The following is a 21,551-nucleotide window of genomic DNA, read 5'->3' as shown; positions in this document are numbered from 1 at the left end:
TTTGAGAGCTGAACTTATTATATATTATTCCTAGAAAAGTTCGACCATTTAATGAACATCTCAATACACTTGTTCACTCCAAAACAAGTGGGATCTTTCGGTCAGATTGCGTGGGAGCTGGTCGGGCAAAGAAGAGTCTAGTCCAGTCTGAATTCAGGCACGATCAGCCCATCTGTTGCAATGTCTGAGAATGGTCATTACACTGATTAAACCAGTCTAATCATCCCTCATTTGTACAAATTGTATATACATGCAAGCGTAAAGTGTAAATGCTTTCACAAATGCTTTCACAAATCACACTTAGCCCATGTTTGGCCTGTTAAGGGAATATAATCCCACATCGGTAAAATACCGAAATAATGATCAATATATAAAGGATTGGGACACTCCTCTTAACAAGGTTGACCTTATTGAGATGGACCCCAAGTCTTAACATGGTATCAGAGTCCATTAAGCTCCAACAAGCGATTCGATCCGATTAAGTCTCTAAAAATGAGCACACGGATTTCAAGATTGGTCTGCTCAAACGAGCCACCATCTTGCTAAGACTTGGGGTCCATCTTAATAAGGTCAACCTTGTTAAGAGGAGTGTCCCAATTCTTTATATATTGGTCATTATTTCGGTATTTTACCGATGTGGGATTATATTCCCTTAATATGCCCCCGCAAGATGGTGGCTCGTTTGAGCAGACCAATCTTGAAATCCGTGTGCTCATTTTTAGAGACTTAATCGGATCGAATCGCTCGTTGGAGCTTAATGGGCTCTGATACCATGTTAAGATTTGGGGTCCGTCTTAATAAGGTCAACCTTGTTAAGAGGAGTGTCCCAATATCTTTTTTAAGTTGGTCAATATTTCGGTATTTTACCGATGTGGGATTATATTCCCTTAACATGTTAAAGTTTGGGGTCCATCTCAATAAGGTCAACCTTATTAAGAGGAGTGTCCCAATCCTTTATATATTGGTCATTATTTCGGTATTTTACCGATGTGGGATTATATTCCCTTGACATGCCCCCGCAAGATGGTGGCTCGTTTGAGCAGACCAATCTTGAAATCCGTGTGCTCATTTTTAGAGACTTAATCGGATCGAATCGCTCGTTAGAGCTTAATGGGCTCTGATACCATGTTAAGACTTGGGGTCCATCTCAATAAGGTCAACCTTATTAAGAGGAGTGTCCCAATCCTTTATATATTGGTCATTATTTCGGTATTTTACCGATGTGGGATTATATTCCCTTAACATGGCCTCCATTAATTTTTATTTTATTATATTTCATTCTTCTCTATTCTATTTTTAACCACACAATATTCCATAAAATAATATTTTACGTAAATAAAAAAATTTTCCTTCTTTTTCAACCACTTATTTTTAAAAAAAATACTATTTTCACATATTAATTTTTCTACGTAATGGGGGCCAAACAGGTGCTTAATGTTTCAAGTTTCCAAGTATTGTCTCAGAATTTTTATCAGGCCATTGATGAAACCCACAAAATCTATTTCTAAGCTTCAATGAAGAAAATCCTTCATTGGATCATCCTGGTGTACCCTCTTCATTCGACATGCCTCTGTATCCTCAGGTATAATCTACAAGACAAAGGGCATTGAGAATCACCGAAAGAGCGCATAACTCACGGCAAGTGGACATAATAGAATATAGACATACCTCGTTGTTCCACTTGTACTAGCGTTTTCTTTCATCCTTCTCTTCTGTCCTCTTATCATCCTCTTAAGCATAGCAAACAGACACAACTCATAAAAATCATTTTATATCATTTCAATATTCAAGAAACCTTTATCTATTGGAACCCCTCTTTTTAGACTATGAGATTTGGATTCCCAACCCTCAAAGTACATAGAAGGAAAAGGGAAGTATAAGTCTGTTCTAACCCACCATAGTGGTGTTTCTTGTAGAGTAAATAAATGGTGCATTTTGCTTCATAGAAATCTAATTTACAGTTGAGGCGTTTAATGAGACCAAAATATTTACACCAGAAAGGATAGGAAGAGAGGTCGCAGAAAGAAATTAGATTAGGGAATTTTACCTTGTTAAGTGCTTCTGCAAAGTTTTTCTCATCCAAAACAAAATCACCAGGTACTTCATAACCCCAACTAGCAAGCTTTTTCTCCTCGGCCAATGTAGGTGTTTCTAAAATTTGAACATAATTTCAGAGCCAAGCCATGTTGATATGTTACTTGCTGGTTAACGTGAAAGGATGCAAATGCATAACACAGATATGTACACTGTCGCATTTAATTTGCTGTAAAATAGTTAACATAAAAGGATGCATATGAACTACATAGATACGATGCATGACTCCAAGCCAGAGGATATAAAACCCTCAGTAAAATGATATTACCGAGTCACATGCAGGATCTTCTACCTACCTTCATTATACGATTTATCAATTCTCCTATTAATCTTAAGAATAAGTGTAAAGCTTTCATTTCATATGAAAAACGATGGTCCTCATATTATCTTATGCTAAGTAACTTTTATTATTTACTCATCTTTTCTTTTTTATTTCTTCAATTGTGATGAATAATCAGCATGGAGCTTTGTACATCCCCATTAACCTCTAGTCTTCTCATGGGTTGCAAACTTGCAATGTTTTAACAATTTTCAAGCTCTTATTCAATTACTCTATGCTAGTAATGATCAATATCCGTATCAAAAATGGAAAATACTAACCTTCAGTGATCTCTTTGCGAGCTATATTAGCCTTCATTAGATCTACTGCAGCTTCGTTACCAGCCGCAACAGTGCAATAGCTGTTTCTTACTATCTGTTGGCAGCATTTGTAACCCCATTGATGATCCTTCCACCAGAAACCCCAAACAATCATGCGATTGTTGATGTAAATATCTTCTTCATACTTGCTATTTGGGTGGGATGTCTCCTAAATATATAAAACCCGACCAAGTTAGACCATACGCCCAAGGATTCTATCAAGTACAACCAGTAGAAGGCAAATTATATTTATTCTATTAAGTTGAACACCAGAATTTCATCCCACAAAGCAAGAGCGATTGCATATCTATACACTCAAATGAAGCTAATTTAGATCCAAAAAAGGTTGAACAACGTTAAGATCAGTGCCAACGACATGGCATCATATGATTTTTCTAAAAAATATGACACGGACACGTTAATTTAAAATCATTATTTTACATTAATATTTATATTTATATCTATATTTTATTTTTTCCCACGAAACGCATGCAATACCAAACACTTCCCATGGAATATTATAAAGTATCCGTCAAGTGCGAGAAATTTTAAAAATAGGAAAAAGCATGTGTCTTGGTAGACTTATGTAATGTCCAAGAAGAATCAATGTCCAGCACGACACGATATGTGTTTGACACACCACCCTAGTAGGAGTAACCATGCTTCATGGCATCAGTGACTAAACAACTTCAGCTTATTTTCCCTATAAAGAGCACATGAGAAAATAATTCAAGAAGACAAGGCAACGCTTCAGAGACTTGTTAGCTGCAAATATAAAGAAACAATAAAACTGGCAGTTTTTAGCTTTATAAAGATTGGAGAAGCACATTAAATCCATACCTGGCCTTTTATGATTCTAATTGCACGATCATATTCAACTTTTCTTTCACTTTGACCCAGTAAAAGTTCCCTTGAAAGTGTTTCATCAGTAGTTGCATTACCATACTTCTCCATTATCGTCTCTTTAGTTTGAGACTTCAATTTTTCCTTATTGATCTTGAAACTTTTATAAAGCAATTCTGCTTGTGATGGAGCTGCTTGCACATGGACATCTTGACCTTTGTCAAATACTTCCCAAGCATGAATGTTAAGCTGTTTAAACTCCAATGCTTGACCACTCACTCTATTGCAATTATCTCCCTAAGATTTTGACAAACCAGATATCAAAACGACATGATGCACAATTATAGCAACAGAAGAACAGTAAAATCCACATCATTCTTTTATTAACTTTACTTAAAGCACTTCTCATCTTGATCCATATCTGGAAGATGATCTTCATGCATAGAACGATTTTTGGGGTCATAGTGGCTAGAATTAACATCAAGATTGAGAAGATATTTTGCAGTATCCTCTTGAATACGCAAGTTCCTAATTAAAAAAGCATGTAGAATAGCAATTTACCACCCTATCCAGAAGAATACAGCGTACTTCCATGAACCCCCGTGACCCGTCCACCCCAAAATGCTTGCAGAAATTATTTCTCACATGCAGAAAGTGAACAGTAAAGAACAATATACACGTACCTAACAGTTCCCATGCTACCGCCACCTGTAGTGCGTACACTCTTCTCAACCATTGCAAATGCCATCTGCTTGCTCTCATCAACTTTCGGATCATCCTCATTATCTTCATCATCACTAACTCCACCTTCTTCATTTTTATTACTCTTTTTTCCTCCAACTTTTTAAGATGTTGCTCTTTCAAATATTTCCTTCTTGCCTCATCTCTGGCTTCGTACCTTTCAGTCACATGTTTATAAGAAGCCGCATCATAACCATTCCAACGATCTTGTTTACCCTCATAATCCAGCTCGAAGGTCTTTATCTTTTCATCTGGGGCAATACTTTCTCCTGTCCACTTAGCTCCCAATTGTCGGGGTCTTTCCATGCATGTTTTCTTATCATGTGTCATTGCTCCACAACTATAGCAACACGAGTAGTTTAGTCTTAAATATTTCAAAGAGAAATCATATTTAAGTTAGAATATAAAAAAAATTATATTTTTGTTTAAGTTATGCAGACGGTTATATTTTACCGCAATTGGTATAAGAATAATAAGCCCAAGTCTCCCTCTCCCCCCCTCCATCCTATTAATTTTTAGGATCATACTATGAGTACAAAATGGGATACAAAAAGGGTTACAAAATCAACAAGTGGCGGCTGTCGATTGGAGGGGCGGCTGGCCCCACAGCTGCCCTTCCAATAGGGGGTCGCCACTTGTTGATTTTGTAACCCATTTTGTACATGATTTAGTACAAATAGAATAATCCTAATTTTTATGCTACTAGGGATATTTTGTTTCCATGATAAAAATGATATGGGAATCAGAAAGAAAAAGGAGAGTCTAGAAACACTTTCCACAACTCATTGCCAAAGAAAAGTGATATTCTTCACCATAATTTCACAAAAGGCTAACAGAATATAATTTTATTGGGAGAAGTTATCGTTGTAATTTTGAATCCAATTACTCTTGTATTTTCTCAACGAACATTTAGGTGTAGTATTCATGTCATGCCCCGTGGATCAAAATCCTGCAGATCCCACATTGGGTATAAAAGAGCAGGAAGTGGTGCTCAAGGTGTGCAATAAATGGAATGCACGTGAAATGTGCTCACGAACAAAATAAGTGAATGCATAAATGCGGTCATGTCCCCCAAAAGGTATTCAAACTGGAAATGCCTAATAAACCCATCGATCCAGCCATTGAAAAGCTACAGTGTAAAAGAATCCCAATAAGTAGTAACTAACTCTTTACAGGATAGGATACTAGTAGCTATTTCAGATCCACTTCTTTTACAAGTAGATGAGACAATTGCCTTTGTTCATATAACTATTAATTAGGGTTGGGCAAATCTTCCGAACTGAATCTGACGGTTCTTATCAAATTAAATACCTGAACGGGTATCTGAATTGAGAATCGATAGTACGGTTCGATCATCAGTTCTAGACCAAGAACCAAAGAGCCGAATAAGAATCGATCTTTCTAATTTTTTTTTATATTGAATAAATTAAATTATTTTAATTTTAATTTTTTCTAAACAAATTAACAATTTCTAAATCCAAAATTTTGGCCCAATAATTTGTTTCATTTCTAATTTTTTAATTTTTGGCCAAATTACTATTTTATTGTTTCATTTCTCAACCCAACAAGATCCAATCCATTAAATAATCCTAAACACCTACATTAAAGTGCATAACGCTTTCTCGACTCTCGCACTCACTCTCGGAGCCTCGCTGACATTCCAAAACTTATACAATCGTCGGCCGACGCTGTGACCTCCGTCGACCGAAACTTTGACCGTAGCGATCATTTGAACAAGGTAGTCTACTAGTCTCTGACATTCCAAAACCATTGAATGTGTCATTAGTTGTATTTATATAATGTTGTTATAAATGTTAAAAAATTTAATTATAGTACAGAACGGAACGGAACCGAACGGAACCGAACCCGAACCCGAACCCGAACCCGAACCTGAACCCGAACGGTTCCATAATTATATTTGGTTCCGACGGTTCCATTTACTAGATACCCGAAAATTTTGGTTCGATTCGGTTCTTTTTAGAACCGAGCCGAACCAACTCACGCCCATCTCTACTATTAATGGTAACAGATTGAAATTCAAGTGACAACCACCATTTGCACTGTTGAAAAGCTTGCATTAATTAAAATTAATCAGTGTGTTCTTCGCCATCCAAACTCTCCAAGCCCCATTTCCAATTCCCTTTATAGGGAAAAAGGGCATAATAAAAACTAAATCTTCAGCGACCATAATCAACACAATACAGGGAAAATAAATAGGACTTGACACAAGCATAAATATACATAAACACATATAACTAGAGAGAGAGAGAGAGAGAGAGAGATTTCACATACTTTTCACAAGCACCCTTCCTGAACTTATCAGCCTGAAAAGTCTTTGCACCTCTGTCGTACCATGACTTAGTATAATTAGTTTCTGATTTCCACTTTCTTTGATGTTTCAAACTCTATAAAGAAAAAAAACACAATTAGATGATCTTATCTCCCTCTTGGACAACACATGAATACACAAGTACATAACCATTATTCAAGTACATAACCATACAGAGAAAGCAGCATATCAAAATGTAACATACCGATCATTCGGTCCTTCAACTATCAAAATCAGTCAATTTGATAATCCATCTATCAAAAACATGTAATTTGATGCTTTCACTATCTCAATTATGTAATTCGATCCTCCGACTATACAAAACATGTAATTTGATCCTCGAACTATCTGAAGCATGTAACTTGATCCTTCGACTATCCTAAGCATTTAATTTGATCCTCCGATTATCCAAACCATGTAATTTGATCCTCCGACTATCGAAAGCATGTAATTTGGTCCTCCCACAATCTCAATCATCTAATTTGGCCCTCCGACTATCTAAACCATCTAATTTGATCATCCGACTATCTAAATCATATAATTAAATCTTCCGACTATCTAAATCATATAATTGGATCCTCCATCTATGAAAAACATGTAATTGGATCCTCCCACTATCTAAATCATGCAATTCGATCCTCCAACTATTTAAATATATAATATGATCCTCCAACTATATAAAACATTTAATTGGATCCTCCGACTATCTAAATCATATAATTCGACCTATCGAAAACATGTAATTTGATCCTCACACCATCTTAGAGTTTTCATTCTGTACATGTCAGATTATGAATTAGTAACTCCAAAAAAAATCCCAATCGTGTCGAACTTTCCATTTTTGGAATGGATTAGGATCAAGATCAAACCTTATTCCATGGTATTTACATGATGTTCCTCTTTAAGAAAACCCCCGAGAGGGCTTAGTTGACCCATGATTTATATTTCATCTTTTATTCGATCCTCCAACTATTTAAATATATAATATGATCCTCCAACTATATAAAACATTTAATTGGATCCTCCGACTATCTAAATCGTATAATTCGACCTATCGAAAACATGTAATTTGATCCTCACACCATCTTAGAGTTTTCATTCTGTACATGTCAGATTATGAATTAGTAACTCCAAAAAAAATCCCAATCGTGTCAAACTTTCCATTTTTGGAATGGATTAGGATCAAGATCAAACCTTATTCCATGGTATTTACATGATGTTCCTCTTTAAGAAAACCCCCGAGAGGGCTTAGTTGATCCATGATTTATATTTCATCTTTCGTTTCCTTTTCGTTTGTTTCGAGAAATCTATCGATCAATTTCGATTCTTTCTTTTTCTCTTGATTCTTTTCCGATCGAGATGTATAGATCCTGTTCATGGATTAACGAAAATGCAACTATCCAAACCATATAATTTGAACCTCCAACTATCTAAAATTGAGCCTCCAACTAAGGAAAACATGTAATTTGATCCTCCAACTATCTAAATAGCATAATTGAAACCTCCCTCCTACTATCAAAAACATATAATTTGATTCTCCAACTATCCAAACCATATAATTTGAACCTTCAACTATCTAAATCATATAATTTGAACTCCAATTATCTAAAATTGAGCCTCCAACTATCTAAATCATGTAATTTGTACATCCAACTAATGAAAACATATAATTTGATCTTCAAACTATCTAAACCATATAATTTAAACCTCCCTCCTACTATAAAAAACATATAATTTGATTCTCCGACTATCCAAACCATACAATTTGAACCTACAACTATCTAAATCATATAATTTGAACCTCCAACTATCTAAAACATATAATTTGATCCTTCAACCATGTAAATCATATAACCAACTCTGATTTGAACCCTCGCCAATTAGAAATATCTAAGTCAAGGATTATAGTTGTAATAATATTATACCTTAGCACTTTATTCTTACCGTTCAAATTCAAGCACGGGAAGAATATTTGAAAGTCCGACCACCATTTAACTGCTTCTTAATCAATTCTACTTTACAAAATTTGGTGGGCCCAACAATATCAAATCTGGTTTTTGTGTGTACATAAATCTGTAATAATTCAGCAGTTCGATGCTTACGTAGGGAACATGGTTCGAGTTTACGTAGTTTTTTAATTATTTTCAAAGTAAATTATTTAAAACGATTTTTTTTATCAAATCAAAACATTTTTTATGTTCGATTTGATTTCAAACCACGCTTTTAATGATGTAAAATAACAACTTTCAAACATGTGAAAAAATAAATATATCGATCTAAAATCTCAAATAACACAAAAATTAAAACCTCCAAAACATAAACATTACAATATAACATAATTAATGCAAACAAGCTTAAAACAATAAATTAATACAAACATAAAATTTCTTCCAAAAATTCACTTTTTTCCAAAATAAAAATAAGAAAAATGTTATCATAAAATCTTTATTATTTTAAAGAGCTAAAATAAAGCTGACTAGTAAGTAAGTTTGTCGAAGCATAAGTTGAACTATTAAATCATATATCTTCATTAAAATTATTATTACATTTTTTTTTTATGTAAACAAATTCTACCTATGGGACACAAACTACTCTTAAATTTGACTATAAGCAGAAGAAACTTTAGAAAATGAAGTACAGGAAATTCTTCCCTTGGATTAAAGATGAATCCACAACTCAATCTGTCTTTTACAATTTTGGACAGCTGAGGGGTGATTTTTGTATCTACTCACCTTCCAAATTAAGCCAGTCCAGAATCTAATTACATACAAACTATAGACAGCAAAAAAGTGTAGAGCTTCAATATTATTATTTTTTCTTTAAAGGTGGAAGAGGAAAGCTCATAGATATTCAATGATTACTAGATAGAGTACATTTGTAGGATCAACCTCCTCCGAGGAACTCTTCGAAGGCCTTCTCTATAAATCATCTAATACAAGATTAAATTCTCCAACCTATAAGTCAGGCCGTGAGCTCGTGCCTACAAAAGTCAATCAAACTCAACTCATAGAAGAAGAGTGAGATCAATTCAACTTACAACTCGTTTCAAATTAAGCCTGAGCGTTCATAGGTTGAGTCGAGACGAGTCAAGCCCAGAACACGTGTCACTCGATCAATTTGTCACCCCTAAACTTGAGACTAGACGTACACTAATATATTATCATAATCAAATTGGACAGAATTTGAGCAAATCTCCTAGTAGACAAAGAAAGTTCTTTCCATTATGATACATTATTTGCTAGAGTAATATAATTAGAGAGAAACGATCTTCTAAGAGTAATTTAAGCATATTAAATTGAATATTTAACGATGACCTCTTCGCTAAATCAATTGATCCAATAATTCATTGACACCATATCTTGTCCAGGTCAATAATTAAGTCAATCTGATAAAAGATAACCACGCATGTGTCGTTGATGTGTGCTAATTAAATATCGAACTTATCATTAAAATTAATTATGTCTCTGTACTAATAAAATTTCTAAACTCCTTTTTGACCTATTTTCACAAATTTATTTATTTATTTTCAAATTTTCATAAATTTTCATTAATATTTCAATCACAAATTTTATCAAAATTTATTAAAAATATAATTTTTAGCAAACTGGAATTAGATTGTTTAATTACGATTTTAGCACTTCTTTCGCTAATCAAGGGTCCAAAAAACCAAACTGACTGTTCGAGAAGCCGCTTCTCGCGGTGCTCAGTTCTCCCGTAAAATACCACCGCCGCTACGCTTCGCCATTCTTAACATCTCTCACCCGCGCGCGCTCACGTAAACACAATATTGTTTCGTATCGATTTTAATTTCTTCAATTTGCAGACGGTTCAATGGCTAATAAATCCATCAAGCGCTTTTTGAACGGTATGGTTATGTACATATAATTTGATTTTATTCTTTCGAAAATCATTTTTTGACTTCATTACGCCCTCGTTTTTTGTTTTCAGATTTTAGTATCGGTGTGTTAAAAAAGGAGGAATCGTACCGTAAGCTCGTTGGTGGCATTTTAAATCGTTACCAGTGGTCCAAAGCAGAAAATAGAGAAGAAGGAAATGAATTTAAACAAAAGGATTATGATAAATTGGGAAAAAGTGATTCCCGTATAAGCAAATACAGTTTACCAGAGGATAATTTGAGCAATAATAATAGATGGACGCCGGAAATTGCTTGGCTAGCTAAAGCTCTTGAACCTGCTTTACAGTTTTACAAATGGGCTCTCCCAACAGGTCAAAGTGTTTAGCACAGCAATTATATTTGCAGCAAATATTCATTTTTGGTGGAATTTTAGGATATGTTTAGTATGGCATAAACTTTTCTAGGCAACGCTTGGGTGTGTGCAATTTTGATTATGAAGCTGAGGATTGGTATTCAATTCGGTAGTAATTTAAATCTTTACCTTTTCTGTCATGTGGGTTTCTTTTTTCATAATTTCCTGGTTGATTTTTATGTTCCATGTCTGAATAGATTAGGTAAAATGACTATTTCCATGCTTTCAGAACAAAATGATTTGGACTGTGGATATGTTTTCTTGGCGATTTTTATTCAATTTAGAATGGGAAAATTACAAAGAACTCGACTTTTGATATCTATGTTCTCCTTACAAGGAAAATCTTGGGGAAAGTGAAAATATGGAAAAGGAAAAATATAAAGGGTTTGAGGTAACTGCTTTGTTGTTATCCTTTTAGGGTTCAACTGTACAGGAAATATTTCAAATTTAAATCTGTTTGGATTCGTCCTTCAATGGTTGCAGTAATCATGCATTTATTTGTCCACAGATAAAATGAGATTTTTATGTAAATTATTTGTTATTCAGGTAATGGAATCGGAGATAAATTGCCACCTACAAATAGATCTATTGCTGAGATTTTTGCTAGTATACAAAGGAGTAGACTTGGACTTCAGGATTGGAGTATCAGTGATCTTACTATAGGCTTATATCTCATATATCTTCGGCAAGCATCCACAAGTCCAGTTGAGGATCTGAAGGGTGAAATAATCTCCTCAGAATCAATTGTAATTATCAATTCTTTTTTCCCCCTTCTGTAAAAATATCTTAGGAGTTAATTGTTTTGATTGCTCATGATCCAGACATTTTATTGTGAGCTAGAATTCTTATGAAGTGAGGGTTTTATGATCCAGGTTCATGATCTCATCTACCACTTAGAACTAGCAAAGGGGTGTTATAGAGATAATGCTGCTGGTCTTGCAAGGAATAGCATGCTCCGAGAAAGTAATGTTTTGAAGTTTATTAAGAACTCTAGTGTCTTGAGGCCTGGATATTATATAGGTATTGATATGCGGAAAAAACTTGTGATTCTTGGTATTCGTGGAACTCACACGGTATATGATGTTATCACTGACATTGTTTCTTCAAGCCATGAAGAAGTGACTTTTGAAGGTTATTCAATGCACTTTGGTACAGCCGAGGCTGCTCGTTGGTTTCTAACTCATGAGATAGAAACCATAAGGAAGTGCCTAGAGAAACATAAGGTAATGGTGATTATATGTTTTCTCTACTTTCTATTTCTTCAGCCTTATCTCTGGCTTGTCGAGTTATGTATTAGGGAGTTTCATATCGATTTGTAGCGAGACTAATTAATCAACAGGGATTTAGATTAAGGCTTGTGGGTCATTCACTGGGAGGTGCAACTGCTTCTTTGCTTGCAATGATGCTCCGTAAAAAGTCATATAAGGAGCTTGGATTCAGCCCTGATATAATTTCCGCAGTTGGATATGCCACCCCTCCTTGTGTCTCCAAAGAACTTGCTGAAAGTTGCTCTGATTATGTAACAACAGTGGTGATGCAGGTCAGTCTGTGATTTAACAGTTGACTCACAAATTTTTCGTTTGTATACAATTCTATAAAATCTCAGTCAGTCCATCTCTGGTAACACCTTATAGCTTTTACTTAGGATATTTCTTTTTCTCATCTTTGATGGAGAATGTCACAGTTTCAAGATTTATTTACTTGTCTATATGTATGCAGGATGATATAATCCCAAGATTAAGCGTTGCTTCATTAATAAGATTGAGGAATGAAATTCTTCAAACTGATTGGTAAGAAACCACCATATTTGGAAGCTTTTCGTGATCTTTAACTAAACTGACACCATTTCAAAATTCTTGAAGTGGGTAGTATCTGTATAAAAAACTTCTTACAACCAATTACTAAAGGTTTTATGTTATTTTCTCATTTTGTTCAGTAAAATGTACAAGCAGATTCTGTCCCTTTTTTTCGAAAAGCAAAATTTTTGTGGTTGTTGCTGATCCTACCAGGTGAAAAGCGTAAAGAAACTTTTTTCCAATGCATTTGCAACTTCTAGCAATTATATCTGCTAGACTATTTTTGGATCAGCAGGCTGTTCTAGTTTTCAGGGTACGCCCTGTACGTTTTCAAAATTCGCTCTCCCTCATTTTTTTGAATTGTTGCTACTACTACAACAATGACGATAAACTAAGTGGTTCAAAATAAATGAGAGTCGGCTACATTAACCTTCTTCGTCACTCTATTTGGTTTATTTCTACACCAAAAATATTTTACGTAACCAGATCTTTAGCAACCACAACACACAATGGTAGTTTTGGCCTCCCTCTCTCTAATAATTTCCTCTACTGAGGTCGTATCATTTTTATGGAGGCGAACTTCTTTCCATTTACGTAAGCCGTATTCCTACCACTAAAGTTATCATTCCTGTAGTTTTCCTTAATATCCTATTGTTTCTACTATAACTGCACGTGCATCTTAGCATCCTCATCTTTGTAACACTTAGTTCGGCACATGTCGTTCTTTAACAGCTGAATGCTCAATACTGCAAAAAACAGCAGTTTCTAATAACTATAGTGCAGGATTCTATTTTAACCGCACACGGATCTTCTTATCATACAAAATCCCAATAGCACTTTTGATATCATCCAACGTACTGTAATCCTATGAATACGTCCTTTTCAGTTAGTCGTTCTTAATAATTGAACCTAAATGCCTAAAGCAATCACTAGTTGAAGCCATTAAATTCTCCATAGAAACTCCATTATTATTCTTTTTTCTACTATTATTAGTGTGGCATTGTATGAGTTCTATCTTGTTCTACATAACATAAAACCTCTAAATTTCAATTTAATCACCATAATTTTGACTTGCAATTTAAAACCTTTTCTCTCATTAAGTAAAACAACATGTCACGGAATAAGGCATTGAGTGGACTGAATGAGGCATTTTAGACAACTCTGTTTTATCTACTATGTAAAATTTCAATGCATAAGGAGTTAAAAGTGATTCTTACTAGCCTTCCAACAAATGGAAAAAAGGCTATCCTGTTTTTCTTCTCTTTCTTTGAGTGCATTAGGAATAATTTATTGAAGAAGGGGGAAACCAGTTGGGGTTCTCTTTTCCATCCTTTTCTCAAAGCAAATTTTATGTCATTTTATTTTTCTTCTCGAAAATGTGCCTTTTGTTTTTAATATTATTTTCTTGGGTGTGACGGGATCTGGTGTTTGATGACTAGCTTGCCTTTGTTGGTTTAATAATGGAAGGGTTTTCTGTTCTTTTTTAACTTCTCTTTTTTGGTAGGGTAAGTGTTCTTGAAAGGGAAGATTGGAAAGGCATTGTAGATCTAGTCACTAATGCTAGGCTGTTTGTGTCATCTGTACAAGATGTGGCTCGAAAACTTGCTGAATATGCCAAATTCAGAGGGCAGACGAAACATTCTGGTATGTTCTGTTTCCAGATGGTTGGATTCCGTAAAAATAATAAAAATTGAAATCCAACTTCAGAGCTGGAATTATATCCTGTTATAGTGATGATCAAGTTACCTTTTTTATTATTATTTATTTATTTATTTATTAATTATTATTATTATTATTATTATTATTATTATTATTATTTATTTATTTTTTTTGACATAAAATTACTTGTATTGTTTTGCTCTTCTATTGTTCCTTGATGTTTTGCTTTTATCTGGCCAAAGTAAATGATAGATTGTATAGAACTTTAGATGTGATTGGACTGACCACATTTATAACGAAAGAGTTAATTGATAGGGTAGACTTGGCTTCTTTGAAGGACAACTTCCCTTGTTAATGTATGAGCAGGGGACTTAGTCTTAGTGCAATCAGTGACTTTCTTGCCTTACTCTTTTTTTTCTCTAAAGAAAAGGCCGAGGGCCTTTGTTTGAGGTGAGGTTCTATAGTTTGATGGTTACCTCTGTTCTTCTCTCCCTTCCCCAGGAAGCAACCGCTCGCTCTAAATCTGTCCCTTCAGTTGTGTCGATCCACACGATCATGATTCCGCTCCCGTCGAGCCTCTCTTAGGTTACTTCAATGTCGAATGGGTTTACTACATCATCGGCAAGGATCATTGATACCTTAAAACTGCATTAAGGGTTTTATTGATGTGGGCTGTGGGCCAACTTATATTCATAAAAAGAAATAATTCTATATTTCTTGATAAATTATGTTAACGGAGGACAGGATTTTAAGAGTTTCTTACTTTCTTAGCCTCCTTCGTTTGTGAACCAAGGGCTCTGCTCTGTTAGGAGTTGTGATATACCCCAAAATTATGGGGCTGAACAGAGTTGAATTTCTGTAACATGATTTAACTTTGTTCACATATCTGTGTGCAACTGAAAAGTTTGATATTTAGTTATCAAAAGGTAGGTTTTACATATGTATTACCTAGGATTTTATTAAAATTAGACCAAAAGTCAATTTAGAAGCATTGCACAAGAATGCTTATGCTTCAAGTCTTTGATCGGTCAGTACTCAAATTTTGATATATACACGGTTTCTTTGTGTAAAATATTATGCTACTTGGTGCAATCCGCACAAAGTTGTTTTCTCTTTTAAAAGACCGAACTTCTAAGTTTGTTAAAATAGCTTTATAACCTGCTTGTTTACTTTAAAACTAGTAAGTTCACCATTAAAATTTTGGTTTTATTTATTTAATTTTTACTACCAATTCAACATTAGTTCGACTACTTGACTATTTACCCTTTATAGCTTTTAGATAAGTGCTTCAGCATGGTATTAGATAATGCAAAGATCTTCGTTTCTTGTCTGAATGCCACCTTTAATGGATTGTGAATGCGGACGGTTTGTTGAACACATGATTTAAAAGATATACATGCGGTCCTATCTAAGAGCTTAAACTTTTAAATCAATAGGTTCAACACCGATATTCAGTAAAGTAAATGTGTAATTTTTAGAACTTCTAGTTCTTGTTTGGTCTTCTAGAGTTGAGTGTCAGTTATCGATTGTCGCTAAAATTTCTTTTTTCTTCATTTATTAATTGAAGTCTTGATAAACTTGAGAATTCTAACCTTGAATTTCCTTAATATTATATAGAGTTGCCCGCAAAGAGGGAAGTTGAAGTGGTTCAAAGCATTCCTCAAACTTCTAATCCAGCAGGCGTAGGCTGTGATATTTTAAAACGTGATAAAACTGCTTGTGAAGTAGCTGAGTTATATGTACCTGGAACTCTCTATTATTTGAAGAGGGACGTTGTTGCCAAAAGCCACGACAAAAGTGTGGAATATTTCACACTGTGCAAGAGACAACCAGGTGAACATTTTCAGAGGATATCGCTTTCAAGCAACATAATTTCAGACCACAAATGTGATAGTCACCTTTATGCTCTGAGGGATGTACTTAAAGGTTTGCCTACTTCTTTTGATGACAGAAATTTGAATTAAATAAATTTGAAATGTTGGTATATCTATAATACTGTAAATTTTGTTCCATTTAGTTTTTAATCTTCAGCCGACCCCAAATTTATTAGGAATAAGGTTTGATTTGTTGTTGTAACCTTTAATCTTCTCAACTACATTGTAATTAGTTTTGGAATGCACAATTTTCATGTAAAATTTATGGCATTTGTTGAGAAGTGTCAGTATGTGTTACTGTCATATATATATATTTTTTCTCCTTTTGATTGTGGTGACTGGTGGAAGTGATATGGATGAGCCCACTATTGTCTACTTTAGTGAAAGATCACAAGGCCATGATGTGTAACATTCAAGAAAAGAGTGGGAAGGTACATTTTGTCACATTATTCTACTCGAGAACAGGGTTTTGAAGTGTAAGTTATAACGACCCTAAATTTTCCTTCGAATCATTAAAATGTATCGTAAAATAAAATTTTTATAAAAGATATTTGTTCTTGAATCTACATTAATGAAAAGTAAGAACAAATACTTAATAATCAATATTATTTCATGATTCGAAAATCATAATCATCAATTCTTTTTTACAGTGACCCATTTTAAACTCCCAACTCATTGAATCTCAATTATTTAAAAGGGGAAAAATAATAAATAATGAGATAGAATTTTAATAAATGAGCTACATAAATCATAATTCATATTTAAAATCTATGAATTCTAAACGCATAAAAAAAAAAACACGGGTATTAAATCAGTCATAATTATAGTATACACACACACACACACACACACACACACACTTTTTATGGTATATGTATTTAGATTAGGAAATTGCACTTGTAGTCCCTCAACTATTGGCCAATATGCAATTTGATCCTCTAATTTTTATCCTCCTACATTAAGATATTAATTTTCGTAATTAAAGACTATAAAGGATTTTGGGGGTGTAATAGAAATCAAGTCGAGCTAGCCAGTAATGTCATAATAATATGTGATAGAACTTTAAACTATTCAAGAGTCTAACCAATTTATCGAATTAAAAAAATGAAATTCATAAATAAGTATACCATATGTCCTTGGTGAAAAACTGCACTTACTGTAACTGTTAGTTATGTGAAGAATGTTTAAATAGGTGATAAGATGTGTCGTGATTTGATTTTTGCATCCCGTGATAAAATTAGACAATATTAAAGAAGAGATATCGGTGTCGACTTTTCATTCTTTAAATTCAAAAGCTCTATTAGTCCCGAGACCAGTCTTTTCAGGGGAAAAAACAGAAGCATCCACATCAAGAGTCCCCCTCCCTATGAGATTACCTCTCTTGAGATGACTTGTACATGCATGTTCTCCGTCCCTTTGGATTTATTTCTAAGTTTCACACATTATTCCCTAAATTGTGGCTTAGACTTTGAACAATTGCCTCCTGTTCAAACTACATGTTATAGTTTAATTTGTGAACACATCCGGGAATTTCAGAGAAATAATTATGTTCGAGCGATGATGCTTTCTTCACTTTTCATGTCTTTTCGGAATTGGAAGCTGCGTAATTTATAACTAAGACGTGTTTAGTATGACTTATACAGTAATGAATAGAATTAAAAACGAAAATAATTTACCCATATCTAAGTCAATTACATATCATAACTATAATAGTTTGAGAGTAGCCCCCAGGGCACATCTCCAAGTGGTAAAAGGGGAGGGTGGAGAAATCCAGCTTTGCTTGAGGCTGCTGTGTCAAGGGTTCGAATCCTGAAATATGGATTTAGCTCTTGGGTAAGTGCAAGTGTACAAGCAGCCTTCCGCAAGTGTACAAGCAGCCTTCCACCCTGTACCCTTGGAGGCATAACCTACGATTTACCTCCCTCACGATACTCCAGGGCAGGGGTGGTGGGAGACCCTTAAGGTTAGGGTTCAACCCCCTTTTTTTTTTATAATAGTTTGAGAGTAAGATTTTTATGGGATTAAAACGAATAGAATTGGAGAATATTTATAAGAAAAATATTAAATAAATTAAAAAAGAAAAGAAAAAATATAATCAAAGAAAACTGGATACATTTTCAATGGTGGACACACGTGCAATGTTCCCTTTGACCAGTCGTAGAATGGATAACTTTCCCACCATCTCATTCTATTTCAAACAATTCTTTCTCTATCATTTACTTAAATATGCATTATTAAATATATTAAAATTGTAGATCATAGAAACTTGTGGCTTAGCATACAGATTCTTCCTCAATTTTTATTGGATTCAAAGCTAGAAGTAAAATCATCAAAGTATTTATATTTTTCTACAATTTGATTGACGATGGAGAATGATTTTAATGGTCACATTAACTCTTTCAATTTATGAAGTGACTATTTAATAGCTAATCTTGAGACAAAGAATAGTGGGCTTGAAGAGATAGAACCCTAGTTTGTTTAGCTTCTCCATTATTTCCCAGGGAAATTCCACATGTACATAATTTCATCTCACAGAAGTCTGTCAGAATAGAGACAATGTTTGGACCCCATGTGTAATAAAAAAATGTCAAAAAAATCACCTACCCACGGTTCTGTAAGCTTTTTTCTGTATGTGTAGCAAGGTCCTATTTCCCAAGCCAACCTTTTTTGTCATGGAATAAATAAGAAATCAATATCTTGAGTTATAAGTCGCGCGCGTTCTTGAAACTAATGTCACATTTGATATAGAATAATATTTATGGATACAGTATAGTAGGAGTAGCCATCAAATACAAAATTAAAATGATATATTTTTCAATACAACATTGAAATAGATGAAGATTATAATTTAAATCTTATCATCTATATCATTTGAAATTGATCCAATGCATCTTATAAAGTAACATAGCCAATACCAAGACACGGATGAAAGACGCAAGAAATTGATCTTCGGAACTCGGCCGGTCCCAAATTGGTTCAGCAATATTCAATCAAGCCTGTGGTCGAGCATGGGCAAGTCTTAGCCTATGTTTCATCAAATCATTTTTATTTCATGAGATCTCTAAGTACTATCTATTTATTTATCGCTCATTTTTAACTATTTATAAATATAAGTTATTTATAAATATTTTCCAAACAAGCTTTTACACTTGATCGAAGTGTTTACGTGGGCCACCAAGCACTTACGATATGAAAAATCACGTTGGCTTCGTCAGTGGCATCGTTGCCAAATTCGAAAGATGATTGCCACCCGTCTTTCCCAATAAGCGACATGTGTCCCACCTAATTATCCTATAGTTTCTTTATAAATAGGGGTCTCCTACAACATAAATCTTCTTCGATAACTTCCATGCATATATAACTTTCCAAACGTACACCCTCGAAAATTAGTACGTACAATCTTCATGTATTAGCTCACCATGATCGTAAAATGTCATCGGGTAAGTTTTATTTCTACGACAAAGATCAAACTCTAAGATTATATGGTTAATTATATCTATATATACTTTCCAACATCAAAAGAGAGTTTCGAATCTCTTATATAATGGTTAATTACCATAATATCTTATACATGGTTATGCATTTATACTACAATAAAATTATTAGTTTCAAGTCTCGCCAAGTTGTAAGAATGAATCAAGCTAATAACATATTCCTTGGTGGTCTCGAAAAGTTTAAACAGGAAACAAGATTTCATCTGACATATAATTTGCTGGGAAAAGATTGAATAAATGGAATCATGTGCAATAATTCCAAATTAAAATATTCATCTCTTGTCTATAATGTTATATACGTGGCATCTTAATCTATTTCCGTATTCTTTCTAGATTCAAACAAAATCGCAAATTCAAAAGTCCGGGTAACGAAAGCTGACAAATCAAACAACAGAAAAATCGACTTCTGCAAGATGATGCAAGCATGGAAATTGCTAGCATGTACACATAAATAAAAATACAATACATGAATAACCCTTAATTAAAATACCCAGAATGCTTAAACAAATTAAATAATAATGGATTTGTTACGTAAAAACGAGAATAGGCAATAGAAAAATAAGAATAAGAACATAACAAAATTTACGTGAAAATTAAAATGGAGAAAATCATGGATAGAGTAGAAACTTACTATATCAAAAGAGCGGTTTGACAGCTTCATAGAATAATTCAATGAAACCCTAATATATGTGTATTCACGCTTGCGCACTTGAGAAAAATAAAATAAGTCCATACGATTGGGGGTTTCGCTCTCGCACCTCGTCGTGGCCGGATCCATCAACTACCATCACATACCCCAATTTTTTTTCATAATTTTAGTTTCATCACATATATCACATTGCGAGCTTTTCGGAACTGATCCAAACAGAAATCAAATCACCATATTCTAACATTCTTTATGTATAGAGAAAATAAAGCAGGGAAGACGATTTTTGTGCCTCTAAAGTCTAAACGAGAAACGTGTAATATTTTCCCAATTCCGTACTATCACCAACTCATACGTAAATGCATTCACAAATCCTCGTTTATTCTTTTGTGGGCTAGTCACAGTGTTTGTTCGAAGCCAGCTGGCGACGAGGTCTTGGTCATATAAATGCCTAGACACCTCTATTTTCTCATTAAATAATTTTTAATTATTAAATCCATGTAGCAACCAGCAAGTGAACATATATATGAAGCATTTTTTTTTTTTTTGCAATAAGACGACATTTTTGTTTGTTTGTTTATGTTTACCACTTATTTGTTTCGAAAGAACTTCAAAATTAAACACAGGGTAGGTTGATTTTGAGTCCTGTGTTCTTGTTGGCCACTTAAGCAAGAAAGAAGACAATGATATCACAGACAAGAAGGCAGCAAAGTTAATTAATTGGAATTCTTAAAATAATCAACTTTCAGTCAATAATGTCTTGTCCAGGCATTTAATCTGTGTTCATACAGCACAAAATTTTATAATTCCATTATTTACAACCCTTTTTTGCATCCCCAAAGCACTTTTTGTTCAATTTTATTTTTACATTTTTAAAATTATCTAACTCCAATCGCATGATAGTCTATCTTATCAACAGTGGTTAATCTTGTAGCTTTGTTCAGTTTTTGGTTGCATATTTAATTCTATTTTTCTTCTTCAACTATTGCATTGATAGAATTTCATTCCATGCCATGGACAAATTGAAAATCTTGTTTGCACATTTGACTATGTTTCAATTAGTAACAATTTCTTGTTTACAAAGATTTCTTTGCTTGGTTATATTCCTTTCTTTCGTATGCAAGTATTTCTTGATAAATAAAGTATAACTAGCTTATAAATACGATTT

At 34.0% G+C, this 21,551-nt stretch overlaps 1 protein-coding gene and 1 pseudogene across 3 annotated transcripts; one reads left to right on the top strand and one right to left on the bottom strand.

Annotated features, from left to right (window-relative positions):
- Window positions 1-1,381: 1,381 nt before the first annotated feature.
- On the bottom strand, window positions 1,382-8,637 carry LOC111380856 (annotated as a pseudogene).
- A 1,664-nt stretch (window positions 8,638-10,301) lies between these two features.
- LOC111380854 lies at window positions 10,302-16,512 on the top strand. 3 transcript variants are annotated; one of them, XM_023004514.1, is made up of 9 exons: window positions 10,302-10,511; window positions 10,595-10,873; window positions 11,461-11,660; window positions 11,787-11,934; window positions 12,031-12,137; window positions 12,254-12,454; window positions 12,634-12,704; window positions 14,215-14,354; window positions 15,987-16,512. In XM_023004514.1, exons 1-9 carry the CDS (start codon window positions 10,478-10,480, stop codon window positions 16,331-16,333), a joined length of 1,527 nt encoding a protein of 508 aa, XP_022860282.1. In that variant the 5' UTR covers window positions 10,302-10,477; the 3' UTR covers window positions 16,334-16,512. The 3 variants fall into 3 exon arrangements, with proteins under 3 accessions (XP_022860282.1, XP_022860281.1, XP_022860283.1); XM_023004513.1 differs by having other exon boundaries at window positions 11,787-12,137; XM_023004515.1 differs by lacking the exons at window positions 10,302-10,511; window positions 10,595-10,873 and adding an exon at window positions 10,880-11,023 and having other exon boundaries at window positions 11,787-12,137.
- The last annotated feature ends 5,039 nt before the right edge of the window (window positions 16,513-21,551 follow it).

The sequence above is a fragment of the Olea europaea genome, unplaced genomic scaffold (genome assembly GCF_002742605.1).
Source record: "Olea europaea var. sylvestris unplaced genomic scaffold, O_europaea_v1 scaffold2217, whole genome shotgun sequence".
NCBI lineage: Eukaryota > Viridiplantae > Streptophyta > Magnoliopsida > Lamiales > Oleaceae > Olea > Olea europaea.
Note: the sequence above shows the minus strand (reverse complement) of the source record. Positions and strands in the feature narration are given on the sequence as shown.

Coding starts and splice junctions, on each gene's coding strand:
- LOC111380854 (XM_023004513.1), top strand. CDS start 10,478: ATGGCTAATAAATCCATCAAGCGCTTTTTGAACG. Junction 10,512..10,594: donor CATCAAGCGCTTTTTGAACG/GTATGGTTATGT, acceptor TTTTGTTTTCAG/ATTTTAGTATCGGTGTGTTA. Junction 12,705..14,214: donor GAAATTCTTCAAACTGATTG/GTAAGAAACCAC, acceptor CTTTTTTGGTAG/GGTAAGTGTTCTTGAAAGGG.